Source organism: Seriola dumerili, unplaced genomic scaffold, assembly GCF_002260705.1.
Source record: "Seriola dumerili isolate Sdu_G_001 unplaced genomic scaffold, Sdu_1.0 BDQW01000230.1, whole genome shotgun sequence".
In the NCBI taxonomy this organism is placed as follows: Eukaryota; Metazoa; Chordata; class Actinopteri; order Carangiformes; family Carangidae; genus Seriola; species Seriola dumerili.
The window spans coordinates 2,791,233-2,809,877 of record NW_019174485.1 but is presented as its reverse complement, the minus strand read 5'-3'; the positions used below and the strand labels follow the sequence as shown (position 1 = coordinate 2,809,877).

General features: G+C 45.6%; 1 protein-coding gene across 1 annotated transcript; it reads left to right on the top strand.

Annotated features, from left to right (window-relative positions):
* The first annotated feature begins 249 nt into the window (after nt 1–249).
* On the top strand, nt 250–17,593 carry LOC111229461 (adhesion G protein-coupled receptor L1-like). Its single transcript, XM_022755794.1, has 26 exons — nt 250–319; nt 3,911–4,124; nt 4,626–4,735; nt 5,576–5,590; nt 6,817–7,024; nt 7,137–7,401; nt 7,518–7,857; nt 7,936–8,229; nt 9,479–9,582; nt 9,742–9,927; nt 10,044–10,082; nt 10,189–10,369; nt 10,471–10,593; nt 10,814–11,031; nt 11,141–11,314; nt 11,910–12,122; nt 12,383–12,603; nt 12,856–12,922; nt 13,057–13,145; nt 14,086–14,254; nt 14,351–14,500; nt 14,588–14,684; nt 14,788–14,898; nt 15,244–15,267; nt 15,609–16,841; nt 17,007–17,593. The coding sequence occupies exons 1-26, from the start codon at nt 250–252 to the stop codon at nt 17,591–17,593; spliced, it is 5,502 nt and encodes a 1,833-aa protein (XP_022611515.1).
* The last annotated feature ends 1,052 nt before the right edge of the window (nt 17,594–18,645 follow it).

Here is an 18,645-nt window from a genome sequence, read left to right as displayed (position 1 = left end):
TGTCTGTCTCTCTATTATTCTGTCCCTCCACCCTGCTGTGTTTTCTGACGTGCACTCTTGCATCGTCAGCGTGTGATATTGACCATCCAACACACACCCACACATCCACACACACACACACACACACAATGATCTGCACACAGAGAAGAGGGTGCAGCTCTTCACTCTCAATCTCACACTTCCACTACTTTCTCTTCAGGCTCTCCTAACACGGCTGGTGGTGTGACGCGCTAACTCTTCCTGCCCAGCATGGCTGTGTCACTGTGGTTCCTGGGGGTGTGTGTGCTCAGTCTGGCTCATGTCGCCCCTTCCAGCCAAGGTAAGCGTCACAGCACTGAGTTGTCGATCCTGACACACCAATCAGCAGGTTAAATCACAAAAATCGTAAAGCAATAGAGCTATAGATCATGCTCATTTGCTACTCAAATATAAGTCATTGTTTTTGCAAGACGTGAAGATGAACTCAGCCCACTGACTCCAAAGAAAGGCAAAGTCATCTTGGCAAAGTTTGGGAAATGCTGTGACCTAAATGAACAAAAGATTAGTTGAACATTTGAAGTATACAGCTTGCCAAAGGGAGTGTTTCAGAAGCAATCAAGTCATTCAGCACCACAGACAGTTAGAGTGCACAGGCAGCATACTGATCACACTGACGTGTTTGGCTGGGTTTAATCCTGATACAGCAAAAACCTTTTCACGTGTGCATGATACTCCAGATGATGTGAATATCATCTTAACCGGATTAAAGTAGGGTAATGTGATTTTCTCTAATAACCCTGGTTTACATGGCTTAATATAACAGTCAGGTGACTTTGCACACAGAGGTGTGGATGAGAGAGATCCAGCTTTCAAATGAAAGAAAATAAAAGTCTTATACTTGTCATTCTGCATTTACCGAGCATCTGACAGCCAGTATAAGCTTCATCCTCCCCACTGACTGAAAACACAAGATATTGTGATGTACCTACGCATCGCATCGCATGAAGTTGTCACAGTGGAGGTGCGGTGTGATTTATGTCATTAATCACACTCTCTCTGCATCTGGGGATCCTTCCAGTGTAAGCTTTCACACATGTGCATTTCAAAGATTAAATTAAACAACACACAGTGCTGGCAGTGCCAGAATGTTCGGTGTGTTTCAACTATCTAGTGCTTACATCAAATACAGGCATGGGCATGATTTGATTGAGGCAATCAGTGTAAGGTGTGATATTTGTGACATTTCGTATATAATTGGGGAATTATTAGTGTGTGTATCAACATACCAGCTCATGATGTTGCATGGTTGATTTCATCTGTAAGACAGGTGATCAAAGGGAAACTCAAATGATTTTACATATAACGCTATGTATCCTTATCATCAGTGTACTTCTCAGACTGGGAAAAATGGTTTTATAATGTCACAGTGTCTTTCGAGGGATTTTTTTAAAGTCTGCAAAAATAACCCAGATGATGTCATCAGTGTTTGCTCAGCCCAGGCTTTTAGACCACAAATTTATAACAGCCACATACATAGGAAGTCAGGATAGCTCAGCCTCTGCGGCAATTTGGCCAGATGGCTATCCACCACTGAGTCCTGACTGAAATACCTCAACAACTGTTACATGGATTATCATGAAATTTTGTACAGACATTTATGGTGCCCTGATAATGAATCCTAATTACTTTGGTGATGCGTTGACACCACGAGGTTCACATTTGTTGTTGTCAGCAGAATATCTTAAAAACTATTGGGTGGGTTGCAAAAGAATTTGGTAATTTTGGGGTTTAGTGTGAGTATGTTAGTTTTGTTACTGTGAGTTTATTAGCACGCTGACTTTAGCATTTAGCTCAAAGTACCACTTGTGCAAAAGTATAACTTCACATAGCCTAACATGGCTGTCGACTCTTCGTCTTGTTTAAACTCTGTCCCCCAACTTCTGTAGTGTAACATCATTGTGATTGACCCTGGTGCAATTATTTTTCTTGTGCATGGGCAAGAAGTCTTAGTGTCAAATTTATCAACAGTACTCTAACATCCTGGACTCAAAGCACCACATCAACCTTGAAACATCTCAACTAGCTTAAACCAGCTAACACTAACAAATCAACACAAAACTAGTTTACAGTGTGGCGGTAAGCACTTCAGAAATAGCCATCAAGAAAAGCACAACAACTCATAATAGGTCTACACAGTATGAGTGAATGGATCACACATTCACTTGAATTTATAGAATTCATCATCAATGACACAGCAGCCACACGTTATCACACACAGATTACAGAGTTGCGCATTTACCAGCATGGGAGGTAACAATGACATTGCTGTGGATTTAAATCCCCGATCCTGCTCCATAAAAAAGAGAGACTTGCTTACCCATTAGGAGTTCATCCACTGGGCCCCGCGCTCAGCAAAGTCATTAACATCACGGCTGAAGTCCAAATTCCTGCCTCTGTTATTTTCTATTGAGAGTGTAGCTAATCCAGCTAACGTTAGCCTCCGGCTGCACGTCAACCCTGGTGCAATTATTTTTCTTGTGCATGGGCAAGAAGTCTTAGTGTCAAATTTATCAACAGTACTCTAACATCCTGGACTCAAAGCACCACATCAACCTTGAAACATCTCAACTAGCTTAAACCAGCTAACACTAACAAATCAACACAAAACTAGTTTACAGTGTGGCGGTAAGCACTTCAGAAATAGCCATCAAGAAAAGCACAACAACTCATAATAGGTCTACACAGTATGAGTGAATGGATCACACATTCACTTGAATTTATAGAATTCATCATCAATGACACAGCAGCCACACGTTATCACACACAGATTACAGAGTTGCGCATTTACCAGCATGGGAGGTAACAATGACATTGCTGTGGATTTAAATCCCCGATCCTGCTCCATAAAAAAGAGAGACTTGCTTACCCATTAGGAGTTCATCCACTGGGCCCCGCGCTCAGCAAAGTCATTAACATCACGGCTGAAGTCCAAATTCCTGCCTCTGTTATTTTCTATTGAGAGTGTAGCTAATCCAGCTAACGTTAGCCTCCGGCTGCACGTCAACATTGCTAGCATTCGATGAATTTATAGCACAGTCAGTAAAAACGTATTGAATGTCGTCAATTCAGCAGTAAAGTCCTCATGTTTTCTTCTATACTTCCTTTTCTGTGCGTCGCTTCTTGTTTGGGCTTGCAACACATTTTGCTACTAACTGAATCGTCCATTAGCTGAAGAAAACTCGCTTCTTCCTAAACGGTTGAAAAAAAAGTAATGTAACAGGCAGCGATCTCTCTCTCAAATTAAATCGAAGGCAACTGGACTTGTATTTGCCTGTGGAAGACGTTTCGCCTCTTATCCAAGCGGCTTCATCAGTTCATCATGTATTGGTCTCTCTAGTCCGCACTAGTCTGACCAGGCAGCGAGCTCATCGGTCAGATTAGGATTTCCCAGCAAGCCTTACTTCGTAATTTTTGAGAAGAAAATAACCAGATTCAACAAACAGTGAGTAGAAATAATATTTATTTTCAATAAAACATGAAGTTTGAAACTGATCAATAAGGGTAATAAAAACATAAGAGACTATGACTCAAAACCATAAAAGTGATGGTACCCTGACAGTTACCAGATCCCGCTGCGGTAAAATAATGTGCGATATAAGGTAATGCTATTACATAGTAATGCTAATGAATCGTTTAATACTCTAACAGACTTTACTCAAACAAACTAATCACGACTTAATTAGGTTTTTGTTTCAAGTATACCCCTATGAAAAGATCCTGTCAAGACATTCACTAACCTAGTGAAATCTGTAGAATATAATTACACATTCTTGAAAATTTCTCTTTTATTTCTTGTCTTTTTCCTACTCCCATCTTTCAACCTCTGCCTCACCCCCCTCCCGTCTTCCCCACCTCTGTCCCTCATGGGCAGCTATGTCCCGGGCTGCTATGCCGTTCGGGCTGCTGCGCAGGGAGCTGGCATGCGAGGGTTACCCCATCGAGCTACGCTGCCCAGGAAGTGACGTCGTGATGGTGGAAACTGCCAACTACGGACGCACCGACGACAAGATATGTGACGCAGACCCCTTCCAGATGGAGAACACACAGTGTTACCTCCCTGACGCACTGAAGATTATGGCCCAGAGGTGTGTGTGTGCGCTGGGTTATACATCCACTGTTTACTGTGTTTATGTAATAGCTTGAATTATTTAGCAAAGACACATATTGTCATGTAATTCTTTTGCTATTTTGAGGATGTGGCAGTTTTTTGAAAGCAGTTCAACTAATCAATGAGACCATCTACGGTTTCGTATATGCAGCATGTGTGCACTGCTGCACAACATACATGTGGATTCATGTCAGAGGAAACGTTAGACGAAGCCAGTGCTTGTATTGTAAGTCGTGTACATGCAAGTGCAGTAATCTCTCCATCTGAGTCTGAGTGCCTGGCTGCACCATTAGCTGTGTACTCAGCGGTGTTTTCCTAGAAGAACTGATCAATATTCACCGAGTGGGAGAGGGAGAGTAGACAAATGGATTGTCCTTTGCTTCCCCTTTCCTGTCTGTTAATCACTCTCCCTCCCTTATTTGTTCTCTCACTCCATCATCCCTTTCACTGATCCATCCATCCATCTGCTGTTCTCCAGGTGTAACAACAGGACTCAGTGTGTGGTGGTCGCAGGGGTCGACGTGTTCCCAGACCCCTGTCCTGGAACATACAAGTACCTGGAGATCCAGTATGAGTGTGTCCCTTACAGTGAGTATTCATATATATATATATATATGTATATAAACACACACATAAACACAAACACATACATATACACACAAACAGGATTACACACAAATATGTCTATGTACACGCAAAACACAGAAATTTAACCAATTTTTGTCTAGCTACATTTTAGGTGTGTCTTTTTGTTCTTATAACCTCTGATGTCAACTGTTTCCCTGAGAGATTGATGGATAGAAAAGATTTTTTTTTCTCAGGGAGTTTTTGTGTGCATGTGTGCGTGTGTGTGTGTTTGTGTGTGTAAAATACAAAAAGAAAGTTGGATGGAGAAAGTACAGAGAGAGAAACTGTAGGACATTTGCATACTGTATGTCTTCTGTGTGTGTATGCGAGAGTGTGCGTATGCACTTGCGCGTGCATGCGTGTGTTTTCTTTTCCAGATTCACGCCACAGGAGTTGCTCTCTTTTCTCCACAGGAGCCTGATTGAGGGAAGGAGAGATCAGGGGAGGTGGAGGGAGGGAAAGGGGGAGGATGGGGCGGTAGGGGAGGAGAGGAGAGAAGAGGAGTATGCTGGGTCTCTTTTGTGGTTCTTTTTTCTTTTATGTAAACTATAATGTTTGTGGTGAGAATGAGTTCCAAAGTCTTTATCTGTGCAATTCTTTCTTTCTTTCTTTCTTTCTTTCTTTCTTTCTTTCTTTCTTTCTTTCTTTCTGTCTTTCTTTCTTTTTCTTTCTTTCTTCGCTTGCTTGCTTTCTCTCTTTCCTTTCTCTCTTGCTTGCTTTCTTGCTTTTCTTTACTTCCCTTCTTTCACCCTCTGACTTCTCTTTCTTTCTCTCCCTCTTTTTTTTCCTATGCTTGAGTAGAAGTGGACCAAAAAGGTAAAGACAATATATTGTAGCATCTTGATCTCTCCTTACCCCCAACCCCTCTCTTTCCTCTCCTTCTCTTCCTCTCTCCTACCATTTCTCTCTTCCTCTTACCCTAGGACGTTGTTTCGTAGTCATGCTGGATGTTGCCCCCCTTTTTTCATTTCCTACTCGGTTCTTTTTTTTCCCCATTTTATCCATCTCTTGTTGTATGGAAACCCGTCCTTTTATCCAGTTTTATCCAGGTTCTGCACCTAGTCTCTCTTATTCTTGTCTCTCTTTCTATTTCTCTCCAGTTTCTTCCTCTCTCGCTCCTGGTCGATCTCTCTGTCTCTTGTTCCTCTCCCTCGGTCTCTCTGCGCACACAAACATAAACATAATCTTCTTTTTACCCTCTCTCTGCTCTATTTCCTGTCCACACACAAGCACGCTTTCTTTCTTTCTTTCTTTCTTTATTTCTTTCTTTCTTTCTTTCTTTCTTTCTTTCTGACTTTCTTTCTTGTCCACTCATCCTCCTCATGCTTATTTTCCCTTTTCTTCCCTTATAGGAAGAGCCCCTTATTTATCTTCATAGGAAAAATAAGACCAAATGTGTGTGATTGTATATCCGTCTGGATGTGTGCTTACCAAGCACTGCTTATGTGTGTGAGTGTGTGTGCATGCCTATTTGCATGCCAGTGTGAGACTGTACAGTATACATATGTGTCCATACAGTTATTGACATGTGGGTGGACCAATTGTTGTGCTCGGTGTAACTAACTTGCCCTCTCATTCACTTCAAGGCAAAATTTAGCCCCGCCTTCTGCGTCCCTGATTCTACCTCACACTCTTCACTCTTTTTGCACTAACCCACCCACACACACACACACATGCAATCACACACAAAGCACACAAATACACTCACACACCTTTCATTGCAGTGTCCCTGTTGTATTACTCACCACACACACACTAACAGTGTGTGAGTACACTTTTACGTCTCTTCTGTTGCTTGCCTCTCAAGATCAGCACAGGTGTTTTAAATCCCTCTCTCTTTTTCTCTTCATTCTTTTTTCTTACTCTCGCCGCACCAACTGCATCTAACGCAATCCATTTTTCATGCATCGATCAATTTTCTTCCCGCACCTGCCTCCACTCGTCGTTCCACTCTTTTCTCACGTCCCTCCCTGCTCTTCTTTTCCCTCCCTCTTTCTCTTCCTTCTTACATCCTGCTACCCTTCCTAACTCCCGTCTTCCAGTTTTCGTGTGTCCTGGCTCACTGCTCAGCATCCAGCCCGCATCCTCGCTCCTGGAGGCGGAGCATCAGTCAGGTGCATGGTGTAAGGACCCGTTGCAAGCTGGTGACAGGCTGTACGTCATGCCATGGACACCGTACAGGACAGAGGTGCTGTATGAGTACGCCTCCTGGGACGACTACCGCCAAAACAGAATCACCACCACCTATAAGTGAGTAGGGCCTTTAATTAACTTTTCTCAGTTAATAATATCAATAACTTATTTATTTAAAACATGTAGATAGGTACATGGACTACATATTTTCTATCACTGTGTGTCCTAGGTTGCCTAGCCGTGTGGACGGTACAGGCTTTGTGGTGTATGACGGCGCCGTGTTTTACAACAAGGAGCGGACGCGCAATCTGGTCAAGTATGACCTGCGGACTCGCATAAAGAGTGGCGAGGCAGTAGTGGTCAATGCCAACTACCATGACACCTCGCCTTACCGCTGGGGAGGGAAGTCAGACATCGATCTGGCAGTGGACGAGAACGGCCTTTGGGTGATCTACTCTACTGAAGCCAATAATGGACGCATTGTGGTCAGCCAGGTAGGCGGAATGATAGCAGATCAATGATTGGAAAGAGGGGGAAATGAAGGGTTTCATTAATAGCTCAGTTCTCTCATCTCCTATGTCTTCTCCTTCTCCTCCTCTTTCTCCTGCAGGTGAACCCGTACACCCTGCGCTTTGAGGGTACGTGGGCCACAGGCTTTGACAAACGTGGGGCGAGCAACGCCTTCATGGCCTGTGGCGTGCTCTACGCCGTTCGTTCCGTCTTCCAGGATGATGAAGGGCAAGCGGACGGCCGGGCTGGCAGCGACATGGTGGTTTACGCCTACGACACCAGCCGTGGACAGGAGCTGCCCGTTCAGATACCATTCCCCAACCCTTACCAGTACATCTCCTCCATAGACTACAACCCCAGAGACAACCAGCTGTACGTGTGGAATAACTATTACGTGCTGAGATACCCGCTACAGTTCACTCCGCCACCGCCCACTAAAGGTTTGCAGAGCAAGCGCAGATGTGGAATTGGACATATGTGATGAATCCAGAGAGTTACCGGTGTTTTTGTCCCTTCAGGTCCCCTCTCGTCTCTGATGACGACCGTCCGCTCCTACACAGCTACTGTCGCGTTGACCCCGGTGCGGCCGTCAGCTTCTCACCCGATTGGCGTCATCAATCGAGGGCCCTTTGACCAGCGGCCGATCACAGCCATGGTCCCCCTGACTCCACGCCCTCCTCTGCGTGTCCCCTTGGCTCCTGGGGGTCCCGGTCAGGTGGGCGGATGTGAGGGTCGTGTCGCACGAGGCGTACAGTGGCCCCCCACCCTGAAGGGCGAGACAGTGGAGAGGCCCTGCCCTAAAGGGTCACTGGGTAGGTGTGGTGCTTGTGAGTATGTGCAGATGTGAGCGTGCCAGTCTGTGTGTTACGTTGTGTGTGTGTGTATGCTTGTGTGTGTGTGTGTGTGTGTGTGTGCTTGTGTGTGTGTGTGTGTGTGTGTGTGTGTGTGTGTGAAATTTTCATGTGTGTTTCTGTATCTCGTTTCCCTTTGAAATGTAGTCAGGTGTCCTCTCTTTGAACTTGCCTTCAGATGAGACACAAGAAGAAATAGAGAGGTTATTGTGTTGAGGGGAGGTGGGTTCATCAACTCTTCCTCTCGCTGTGCAGCTGTCTTCCTCAGCCCAGTGCTCCCTCTGAGGAGAGGCTGTTATGCAGATTATGTAGATAAGCCTGCGGTGCTTTTTGCCTCCATCTAATCATGCTGGACTTGGGTTTAGCACAGAGGTGGTGATCGCACCGGGGCATTATGTAATCTTAAAAATTGTGTTTATAACTGAAAACAGGTGTAGCTTTTGTCTTATGCTTGCACATAATTTGCAGAAATGGTCTATACTAGACGCTCTAGTTCTGTGTTTCAGTAAATATCTTATAAACAAAATAGAAATGTATCAACATTGAAACAGATCAGATGAAGTGCTACACTGCTGCTCTGCTGAGTCTTTTAGCCTCTTTTAGCCCGTAGTTTTGTTCTGACAGTACATTTACTGTGACTGCTTTTGTCAGGAGATGATGAAGACCAAAACAAAGCTGAAAGGAGAGTGAATATTGTACTTATATTCATCAGGTGGACACAAGCATGACTCCAAATGAATACTAATGTTGCTCCATGTTTCTTGGATGTATAAATCAGCTGTTTGTTTTTCTTGCTAACACTTTAACTATAACATTATAAAATGCTAATTTGTTCAAGGTCTGTATTTTTTTTCTTCACCTTAGTATAAAGTTTTTATAAAGTGGCAAAAAAATCTTTTAACGCAGCTTCACATTTTGTATGAAAAGCCAAAGCAAAACTCAAACACTATTGTTCGTATCCGTTACTTTGACTCCAAAAGACACAAATTTCGTTTTTCATTTGTGTCATTTCGTGTTAATGAAAATTCCATAAAGTAACAGTTCTTCTAAACAACACAATGTGCTCCCAAAAAATGTTGTACCAAAATGTTGTTAGAATTTTTGGGCTGCATGTGAGGTTTAAAGTTGCAGGGGAAAATAAGTGTAAGGAGAAACAGAAGTCACAAACCACCTCAGGTCCTGTAAAACATCATCCCATCTGTCTCTGCAGGTATAGCCTCCTATCAGTGCATGTCGTCTCCAGTGGGTTGGAGCTCCAGAGGGCCTGACCTTTCCAACTGCACCTCTCCCTGGGTCAGCCAAATTGCACAGAAGGTTAGTCTCACACAAACACTCATAAATACACACAAAGACACACGCTGTGCAAATGCCCTAAAACCAGTCAGCAAGCACTTCCCTCTTAAATGTTAAAATATTTGACATTATAAACACCCCCGCCCCCCACCCCACCCCCACCCCACTCTCTCACTCTAGATTAAAAGCGGAGAGAACGCAGCCAACATCGCTGGGGAGTTGGTCAACCTGACGCGGGGGCGGATCTATGCTGGTGATGTCAGCATGTCCGTCAAGCTAATTGAACAGCTATTGGACATCCTGGACTCCCAGCTCCAGGCCTTGAGACCAGCCAATAAAGAATCTGCAGCACGCAATTACAACAAGGTAAATTGTTCCCGTTGTCAGTGTGGATATTTACTTGACCTTTCCTGGAAATGAAAGCAGAAATGTCAGTGATGATGATTCTAACAATAAATGTCTGGTTCATTTTTTCTTTTCAGCTGCAGAAGAGGGAACGCACCTGCAGAGCTTATGTTCAGGTAAACTATGAACAGACAGACAGACAGACAGACAGACAGACAGACAGACAGACAGACAGACAGACAGACAGATTGATTAATGATTGTCTGGCTTTCTCTTTTTCAGGCTGTCGTTCAAATAGTTGATAATCTGTTGGGTCCTGAGGCTCTGGTGTCCTGGGCAGATATGAGCGGTGTTGACCAATCACGCTCTGCATCACTGCTGTTGGACGCAGTAGAGAAAGGGGCGTTTCTATTGGCTAACAACCTCTATGAAGGCCGGTTCAGTGACAGGGCACCGAATGTTGGTATGTAGTCTTTCTGTTTCGTAGCTGTTTTTGCTTCACACATTGTGGAATTCACCAACTCATTCAGACTTTTGTGCTTGTCTGTTCCTGTGTGTGCACAGATCTGGAGGTGTATGTGCTAAATACAGAGGCAGACATACAGGACCTGACGTTCCCTCACTCCTACGACAGCGACAGCATCTTGCAGATATCAGCACTGGCTCTGCAACAGTACAGCAACAATGGTCTGTGGCACGCAATGAAACTCATCAACATTTTGTACATGTAGCTCTCAGTGTTATCAGCATAAAGCTAGTAGACCAATTATAGGACCTGTAATGGATTGTGGAAGTAATACTAGTTCTTCTTCATGCATCAAAACTCCAAACATCATTAAATATGATATAAATGTCTAAATGTCTTCTCTTGAATGTATGAAATGTTGTCCTCTGTCTGCCTCTGCAGGCCAGGTGAAGCTGGTCCTCTCTCTCTTTAAGAACTTGGGCTCCTTCCTGACCACACAGAACTCCACTCTGCGGCTCGGGCTGGGACTGGGCCAGGGGTCAGAGGTCAGGCGTAAGAGCCTGGTGGTCAATTCCCATGTGATCTCTGCCTCTGTGCACAGAGGATCCAACAGAGTGTACCTCTCCGAGCCGGTGATCTTCACTCTCAGGCACCTGCAGGTGTGTTTGGAAATCTGTTTACCTGAAAACGAAAATACCAGGAATGAGCAAATTCCTGACACTGTGCATAATCTGGTCACTGAGTGTTTTGGTGCGTTCGTCTCTCCAGCTGGAGAACCACTTTGGCCCGAACTGCTCTTTCTGGAACGCATCAGGTGTATCTGGGAGCGGCAGGTGGTCTACACAGGGCTGCCGCCTGTTACACACCAACAACACACACACTACCTGCGCCTGCAACCACCTGTCCAGCTATGCTGTGCTCATGACGTACCAGCAACCCGCAGTAAGTGACACACGCCACAAAAACAGCACGTAACAGTGTTCATGGCAGACCGAAAGCAGATTTTTTTTTTTTTGTGGCTTGAGTTGTGTTTCTGTGAAGCTTCTGTCAGCACTGAAAGCACTCTTTTTTTCTGTGCTTTTTGAATTTGTACCAAGGTGGTGATTAGATCGAGAGTTTGAAAGACCCATGATACGCATTATTACCGCTATTGCTTTCTTTTTAGACGGCCAGCAGCCAAACTTTAACTTTGTAAATCTACCTCCATCTTCAGACTCCAAAGTCCTCCACCCTTATGCACTCATTTACTGTAGCACAGCTGGACCTCATCCCCACTGTGCTCTTGAAAAGAGAGAGGGAGTGAGAAATGCTGCAGGGTATTATGTCCTGACAGGAAATTGGAAAGTCTCTTTGTTGAGTGTGATTTTGTTCATTTTACACAAAGACACACGAGCAATCCACACCGCAACCGCAAAATACATCCACAGATGCTGATAAAACCTGCATCTACACAAGCTCCCACATTCACATGCTTTTTTTAAAAAAAAAAACATCTCGATAAACCTCTTTGCACTTTCTTTCCTGTGTGCTTTATCAGTTTGGGGCCGGTGTAGAAGAGCTTCTGGTCTATGTGGTTTCTTGGGTTGGCATCTCTGTAGCACTGGTGTGTTTGGCCACCTGCCTTACAACCCTGTGCTGCCAGGGGGCACCTTGGCACACAGACCACAGCACCATCCACTGCAACCTGTGGGCCAACCTGCTCATCACTGAACTACTCTTCCTTGTCGGCGCCAACAAGACACAATATACAGTGAGTTACAGTGAGAACCTGAACTGATACACAACATAAAGTAGCTAAGCAGTGGGAAACAATAACAATTTATAATATCAAGGATAATATTATGATATCACACAATAGTTTATAGGGTTTGTAAAGCAGCGTTTTGTAGCCTAAAGTATTGTGTGAATTGTTTGCATAAATGATTTAGTGACAATCACAGATTTTTCCTTTGTTGCTCTCCTGTCGTTCTGTCACTCATTATTCCACTCTTCCTTTATTCACATTTACAGGTTGTGTGCTCCATCATTGCTGGCTTGCTGCACTTCTCGCTGCTCTCAGTGTTTTGCTGGTTGTGTCTGGAGGGGGTGGAACTGTACCTGCTGCAGCGGGAGGTATTTGAGGGACGTAACTCCAGGAGGAAGTATTTCTACCTATGTGGCTACTCTATTCCTGGACTGGTGGTGGCCGTGTCTGCAGCTATAGACTTCAGAGGCTACGGCTCAAAGACTGCGTAAGTTGACTAATGTGTGTGTGTGTGTGTGTGTGTGTGTGTGTGTGTGTGTGTGTGTGTGTGTGTGTGTGTGTGTGTGTGTGTGTGTGTGTGTGTGTGTGCATTTTTGTTTGGGGACAGTTATTGATAAAATGTATATTCCTGTGTCAGCTCCTAGACTGACTTTGTTATTTTGGAGGGTCTTATTTGCCTGTGATTTGATTTGTTTGTGTGTGTGTGTGCGTGTGTGTGTGTGTGTGTGTGTGTGTGTAGATGTTGGCTACGAACAGACAATTACTTCATTTGGAGTTTCCTTGGACCCGTTGCTGTCGTCATAACGGTGAGAGTTCACGTTCACGCTCACACAGACTTCTCATATATCTCCTATTGGATCATCAACATATAATGATTGATGATTGATCATGATGATTCATTATAATTGTATAAATTGGTATTTGTCCTTTTTGGCCTCAGTTGAACCTCGTTGTCTTGGTGATGACCTTACATAAGATGCACAGCACTGCTGCTTTGAAGCCGGACTCCAGTCGCCATGACAACCTGAGGTTAGTATAGTGCCTCATGCTGATCTTTTGTGGGTGATTATGTGTAGAGCTCATTGTGTCTCAGTTGCTTTGGCTCCAGTTATTAGCAAAAAAGTTAAATTTATAACCATAACAGGCCCTATCTGTTGCAAGCCATTTGTAATTTCAATATTTCATGCTATGCTTTACACTGGACCAAAAAAAAAATAATAAAGAAAAGTGTAGAAATTAGTTTAAAATGAATGTTCTTGAACTGCAGTCTGTTATTAATGAGGAAGTTGGTCCACTTAGAGCTTAGTATTTAATTGAAATATTTAAAACTCATTCTAGCTGAGACATGTAGCCAAAGCAAATGTGAAAACATCAAACAGATGTAACACAGTGAAGCTCTAGCTCTTAGTTGAACAGCAGCATTTTGAATAGTTTCAAGTCAAGTACAGCTTTTGGAAAGCCAGAGTGAAATGCACTGCAGCAGTCTCGACAGCTCCGTGAACTATGTGGTCACGGCATCCTTTTGAGTAAGAAAAGGTTCAACCTTAGCAAGGTTAATCAAACATTTATACAGCAAAGCTGTATAGATGGAAAATAGAGGAAAGAACTTGCATTCAAGAAAGGATAAAAGGAAAGCTACAGTCGGTGTTAGTAATGTCACTTAATCTGTCTGAATCCTCTTTTATTCAATTTCTTCAGTTTTTATTTTAAACACGAGAGCTGGCTGATGGGAGCATTCAGGAAGATTTGAGCATGTAAACTTTGACATCAATTACATGCACCCAGCTCTTCAGCTGCCTTGTGAAATAGTTTAACAGTTGAAACTTCTGGATTTCAAGAGTATCAGAGCAGAAGAATGTAATGAAAAATAACTCTCTGATAGATTTAGTTAAATGAACTTTTGTCAAACTAGTTTGTGTGAATGAAAAAGAAATGTCATTTGTGTCCTCTTCCTCCGGTGTCTCTTCAGGGCATGGGCGGTGGGCTCCCTGACGCTGCTCTTCCTGCAGAGCGTCACATGGTCCTCAGGCCTGATGTTCCTGTCTGCTCCGTCTCTCCTCCTGGCTTATCTCTTCTCCTCCCTCAACACCGCCCAGGGCCTCCTCATCACCATACTGCACTGCAGCCTCGCCAGGAAGGTCAGGCTCTGTGTGGATGTTATTACGTTCCTGCACGTGTCTCTCCGTCTGTCAACGATTTAACTAATAAGTTTCGTCTTTGAATATTGTGTGCAGGGCCAAAAGGACTATGGCAGATGCCTGCGTCTCTCGCAGTGCTGTGCAACTTCCTCTTCCAGCTCTCCAGACTCTGTGAAGGGTTCTGCCCTGCGGTCCAACAGCCGGTACACCAGCAGCCAGAGTCGGAGAGCCACTGCTAACAGACAGGTGCACTGCAATACTCTGTGCCTCTTTGTGTCTTTGTCTCTCTGTCTGAGTCAGATTTTGACCTTGTGTGAAATATTTCTGATCCAGAGTCGCATCAGGAGGATGTGGAACGACACTGTTCGCAGACAGACTGAATCTTCTTTCATCGCTGCAGACGTGAACAACACTCCCACTCTTAACCGCGGTGAAGATCATTTTTATTTGTCTTTTAAATCTCAGCATTGTCCCCCCTGTGGGCTGAAGGATGTGACATTTATTTTTCTCCCTCTCTCCCTCTCCATTCTCAGCTCCGTTGGGGAACCACTTCCTTACTAATCCAGTACTGCAGACTCATGCTGGAGCCTCTCCTTATGACACGATGCTGGCCCAGGGATACAATCAACCTTTCACCTCCACAGGTACCTCTCATTACAGCTTTCTGTGGTACTTCAGTTTCTATTCTTATCACTCTCTTTCTTTATGTGGGTATCTTTGACTGTCTTTTTACCTGTGTACACACACAGTACCTTGCAAAACTCTTAGGCCTCACTGAAGAATGTCTATTTAAAGCCTGTTAAGTGGTGTAAGCCTTTTGCACAATAGGGTTTGTCACGTTTCTGTTTCTGTACAGTATGAATGTTTGGAATATAAAGCTCAAATGTTTTTGTTGTCGTTCTGATTTTAGTTTTTGAGTTTGAATAGTTTGTCTTTTGAATGTTCTTTGACACTTTCCCTCTCTGTCTCTCTGTCTTAACGTGGAGCAGTAGGAACCTTCAGAAACAAGCAGAGTATGAGCTCCTTTATTGTGCTCACTTGAGTCATTGAGCGACACTTCCTTGTGCACTGTGGTTCAATTCATAGACTATCTGTGCAATATCTGCACACAGTAACTATTCATAGACCATGAAGACATAATATACATCTCCTCCATGTGGCTGCGCACCAAACATTTCATCAAATAATATTGTTAATACTCAAATCTTCTTGGTAAATCCGCACCCTCAGTAGACACAGGAACACTAAACTCTGCTCATTCATTCGTACATTCACTCATGCCCATCTCTTCATGTAAATCTCTAATAGTGTCCCTGTCCTTTTGTAATTGCCCCCCTTCTGTTTCTCCTAACAGAGGGTGGTGTGTCCCAGAGTCAGGAGCCCTGTGGGTTGGACAGTGTGTGTCTCAACGGAGGTTACACCCCCAACACCTTCACTCTGCATGGTCTGGGGACAACACCCGGGTCCCGAGCCGGAGTGGTGGGCAGCACTGACCTTCTGAGGGAGGGAGGAGTTGGGATAGGAGGGGATGACATCTCTCCAGCCCTCCTCACCCCCCACGGGGCCACAGATCTGGGCAGCAGTGCCGGAATGCGCCGTAACCTGTCTGATGCAGCCGCGCTGGAGAAGATGATCATCTCAGAGCTGGTGCAGAGCAACCTGAGGCCCTCGGTCCCCATGCCTGTTCCTCCCGAGCGCTACGGAAGCCTGGCGAGGCCTCACCACCACGACAGGGCGGCTCTCACTCACACTGCCACACTAACTCGACACGCACAGCCAACCCAGGAGGGCTGGGCTGCCACCATGCAGCCAAACACACGCCACAACGCACAAGAGGGCTGGGCGCATACGAGGCACCACACACAAGACGCTGAGACGCATTCCACCACACGTGGACAAGATCACGCCACGACGCCACGCTTACAAGATGGCTGGTCCCACGCACGCGTTTCTGGAGATTCTGAGTCCCGTGAGCTGCTTAAAGACGGGGACAGGTCGCAGCTGCAAGGCACTCTGGGTCGCCGCGGGCTCCAGGACAGGCAGCAAGCACGTCCCCCTGATGTTCAGGCTCGGCCCTACTCCACCCTCAGCCGCACTCCTGGTACTCTGTCTCGCCACCGCAGCACAGTGGAGTCGAGCGGAGGGGCGGACAGAGACAGGGAGAGAGACCGGGATCGTTACCGGGACAGGCCCCTCCCGCCTCCCCCTCCCCCTCCCCCACAGGAGTCTGAGCCCCTGTACAAGGCTCTGGAAGAGCCGCTGCTGATGAAACAGAGGGAGGCAGGTGTAGAGACGTGGAGAGGCGGCCAAGACAGAGAGAAGGACGAGACATTTCTCTTGAAAAGGGACGGAATGATGGACGAATGGAGGGGAGGAGCTGAGAGAGGGAGGGACGAGTCTTTTACCTCTCAGAAGAGAGATGGAGAGATGGAGGAGTGGAGAGGTGGCATGGAAAGAGGGAGGGAGGAACCTCATCTTCTGGAGAAGAGAGATGGAAGGATGGAGGTGTGGCGAGGAGGAGCGGAGGCGGAGCAGGAAGAGACTTTCATAACCCAGAAGAAAGATTTTGGGCTTGATGGATGGAGAGGTGGGATGGAGAGAGAGAAGGAAGAAACCCTGTTTTTAAAAGACAGAGATGGATGGAGGGCAGGGGTTGAACGAGAGAATGAGAAACAGAAGGATAGAGCACTGGACGTGTGGAGAGGAGGGATAGATATAGACAGGGATGAATCTTTCCTGTTTGAGAGCAAAGATGGAGGTCTAGATGGGCGGAAAAGAGGGAAAGATAGAGCGCCTCTTCGGTATCATGGCGAACGAGAGGATTCTGACAGCTTCGCTCTGCCTTTGACGCCTGATCTTGACCTTGATCCTGACTCCTCACCAATCTACGCCAGAGATTCAAACCCTTCCCCGCTCTACCCCGGGGACCGAAGCTCGCCGCCACTCAGCATCTTTCCCCGAAGCTCTCCCCCGACAAATATATTCGCTCCACGAGACACCAACTCGCCTCCCAACAACCTCTACTCCCGACACTCCCCCCAGGTGTACAGCCGAAGCAGCTCCCCTCCTCGCTTCTACACTCGCACATCCCCTCCGACCCTCTCGTACCCCGACAGCAGCCCCGAAGGTCCAGAAGAGGTCAGCCCTACTGGCCAGCCCCAGCGGCCCGCCCTGGAACTGCCCTACAGCCTGGGGCGACCCCCGCTGGGCCCACGGCCCAATCACCTGCAGACCTTCTACCAGCCGCCGCCGCTGGCGTCCAATGGAGAGGCAGTGTACACAGCAGAGCCCACCTCTGAGGGAGAGGACGGACAGATGCAGCGGGTGACGAGCCTGTGACTAGGGCGGTGGTGATCGGGGCATAGAAACCAAGGAGGAGAAGGACGATGGTGATAATAACAACAAATAGCGATGATCAAACTGATGGAAATGATGATGCATATGATGATAAAGAGGATAATGATGAGGGATGAAGAAAGTAATGATGATGATAGTGACCGTGATGGCTCCTCCCTGCTTCTATCTCCCGATCACCACGAGACTTCCCCCTCTCCATGTTTTGTTACTTTTCTATGACTGTGATCCATTTCTAACTCTTCCTCCTCCTCTTCCTCACCCTCTCCTCTCTTTCCTGAAAACCCTGCTGTGTCTTCCCGTCTCATCCGTGCTTATCCTTATTGGCCCATCATCTAAGTTTCTATTGGTTCATCGGCTGGGTGTTGCCCCTCCCTGTAGCAAGCAAACAGTGTGTCAAAGAAGCACTTGTGTGTTGCCAAAAAATCCTTTCAAAGAACATGTGCATGACTTTATAGTGGCTTTACAAGGCTACATACTGTAGGAGGAAAGTGTGTGTGTGAGTACATGCGAGTGTGTGTCTAGCTTGATGAGCATGCGTGTGCGAAAGGGTGTGTGTGTGTGTGTGTGTGTGTGTGTGTGTGTGTGTGTGTGTGTGTGTGTGTGTGTGTGTGTGTGTGTGTGTGTATATACATCATTCTTGTATAATTAATGTATCACAGTGAAGCATTTTATCAACATCAATTGGGGGGCTTCTTACACACATCCCCTCCTTCTGATTTTGAACTCTTGACCAATCCCATTTCACATCAAGACCAAAAGCTCCGCCCCCTCCTCCCACCTCCACCTGCCACTAACTGTTGGTGATGGGACTCGTTGCCATGGAGTTTGTCATAGCAACAGAACTCTTGACTCCAGAGCCAGAGATCATATAAAACCTCAGAACTTTTCTGCAACCCCCTGAGATCCTTGTACATATCGACCTCAAGTGTTCTGATTGTCTTGTATTGCTATTGAAGTTCAAGTAAACATGTGAAATAAATGTTTTCGTCTTTCTGTTTGTGTGGATGTATATAGAGATGGAGGCTTTCAGAAAA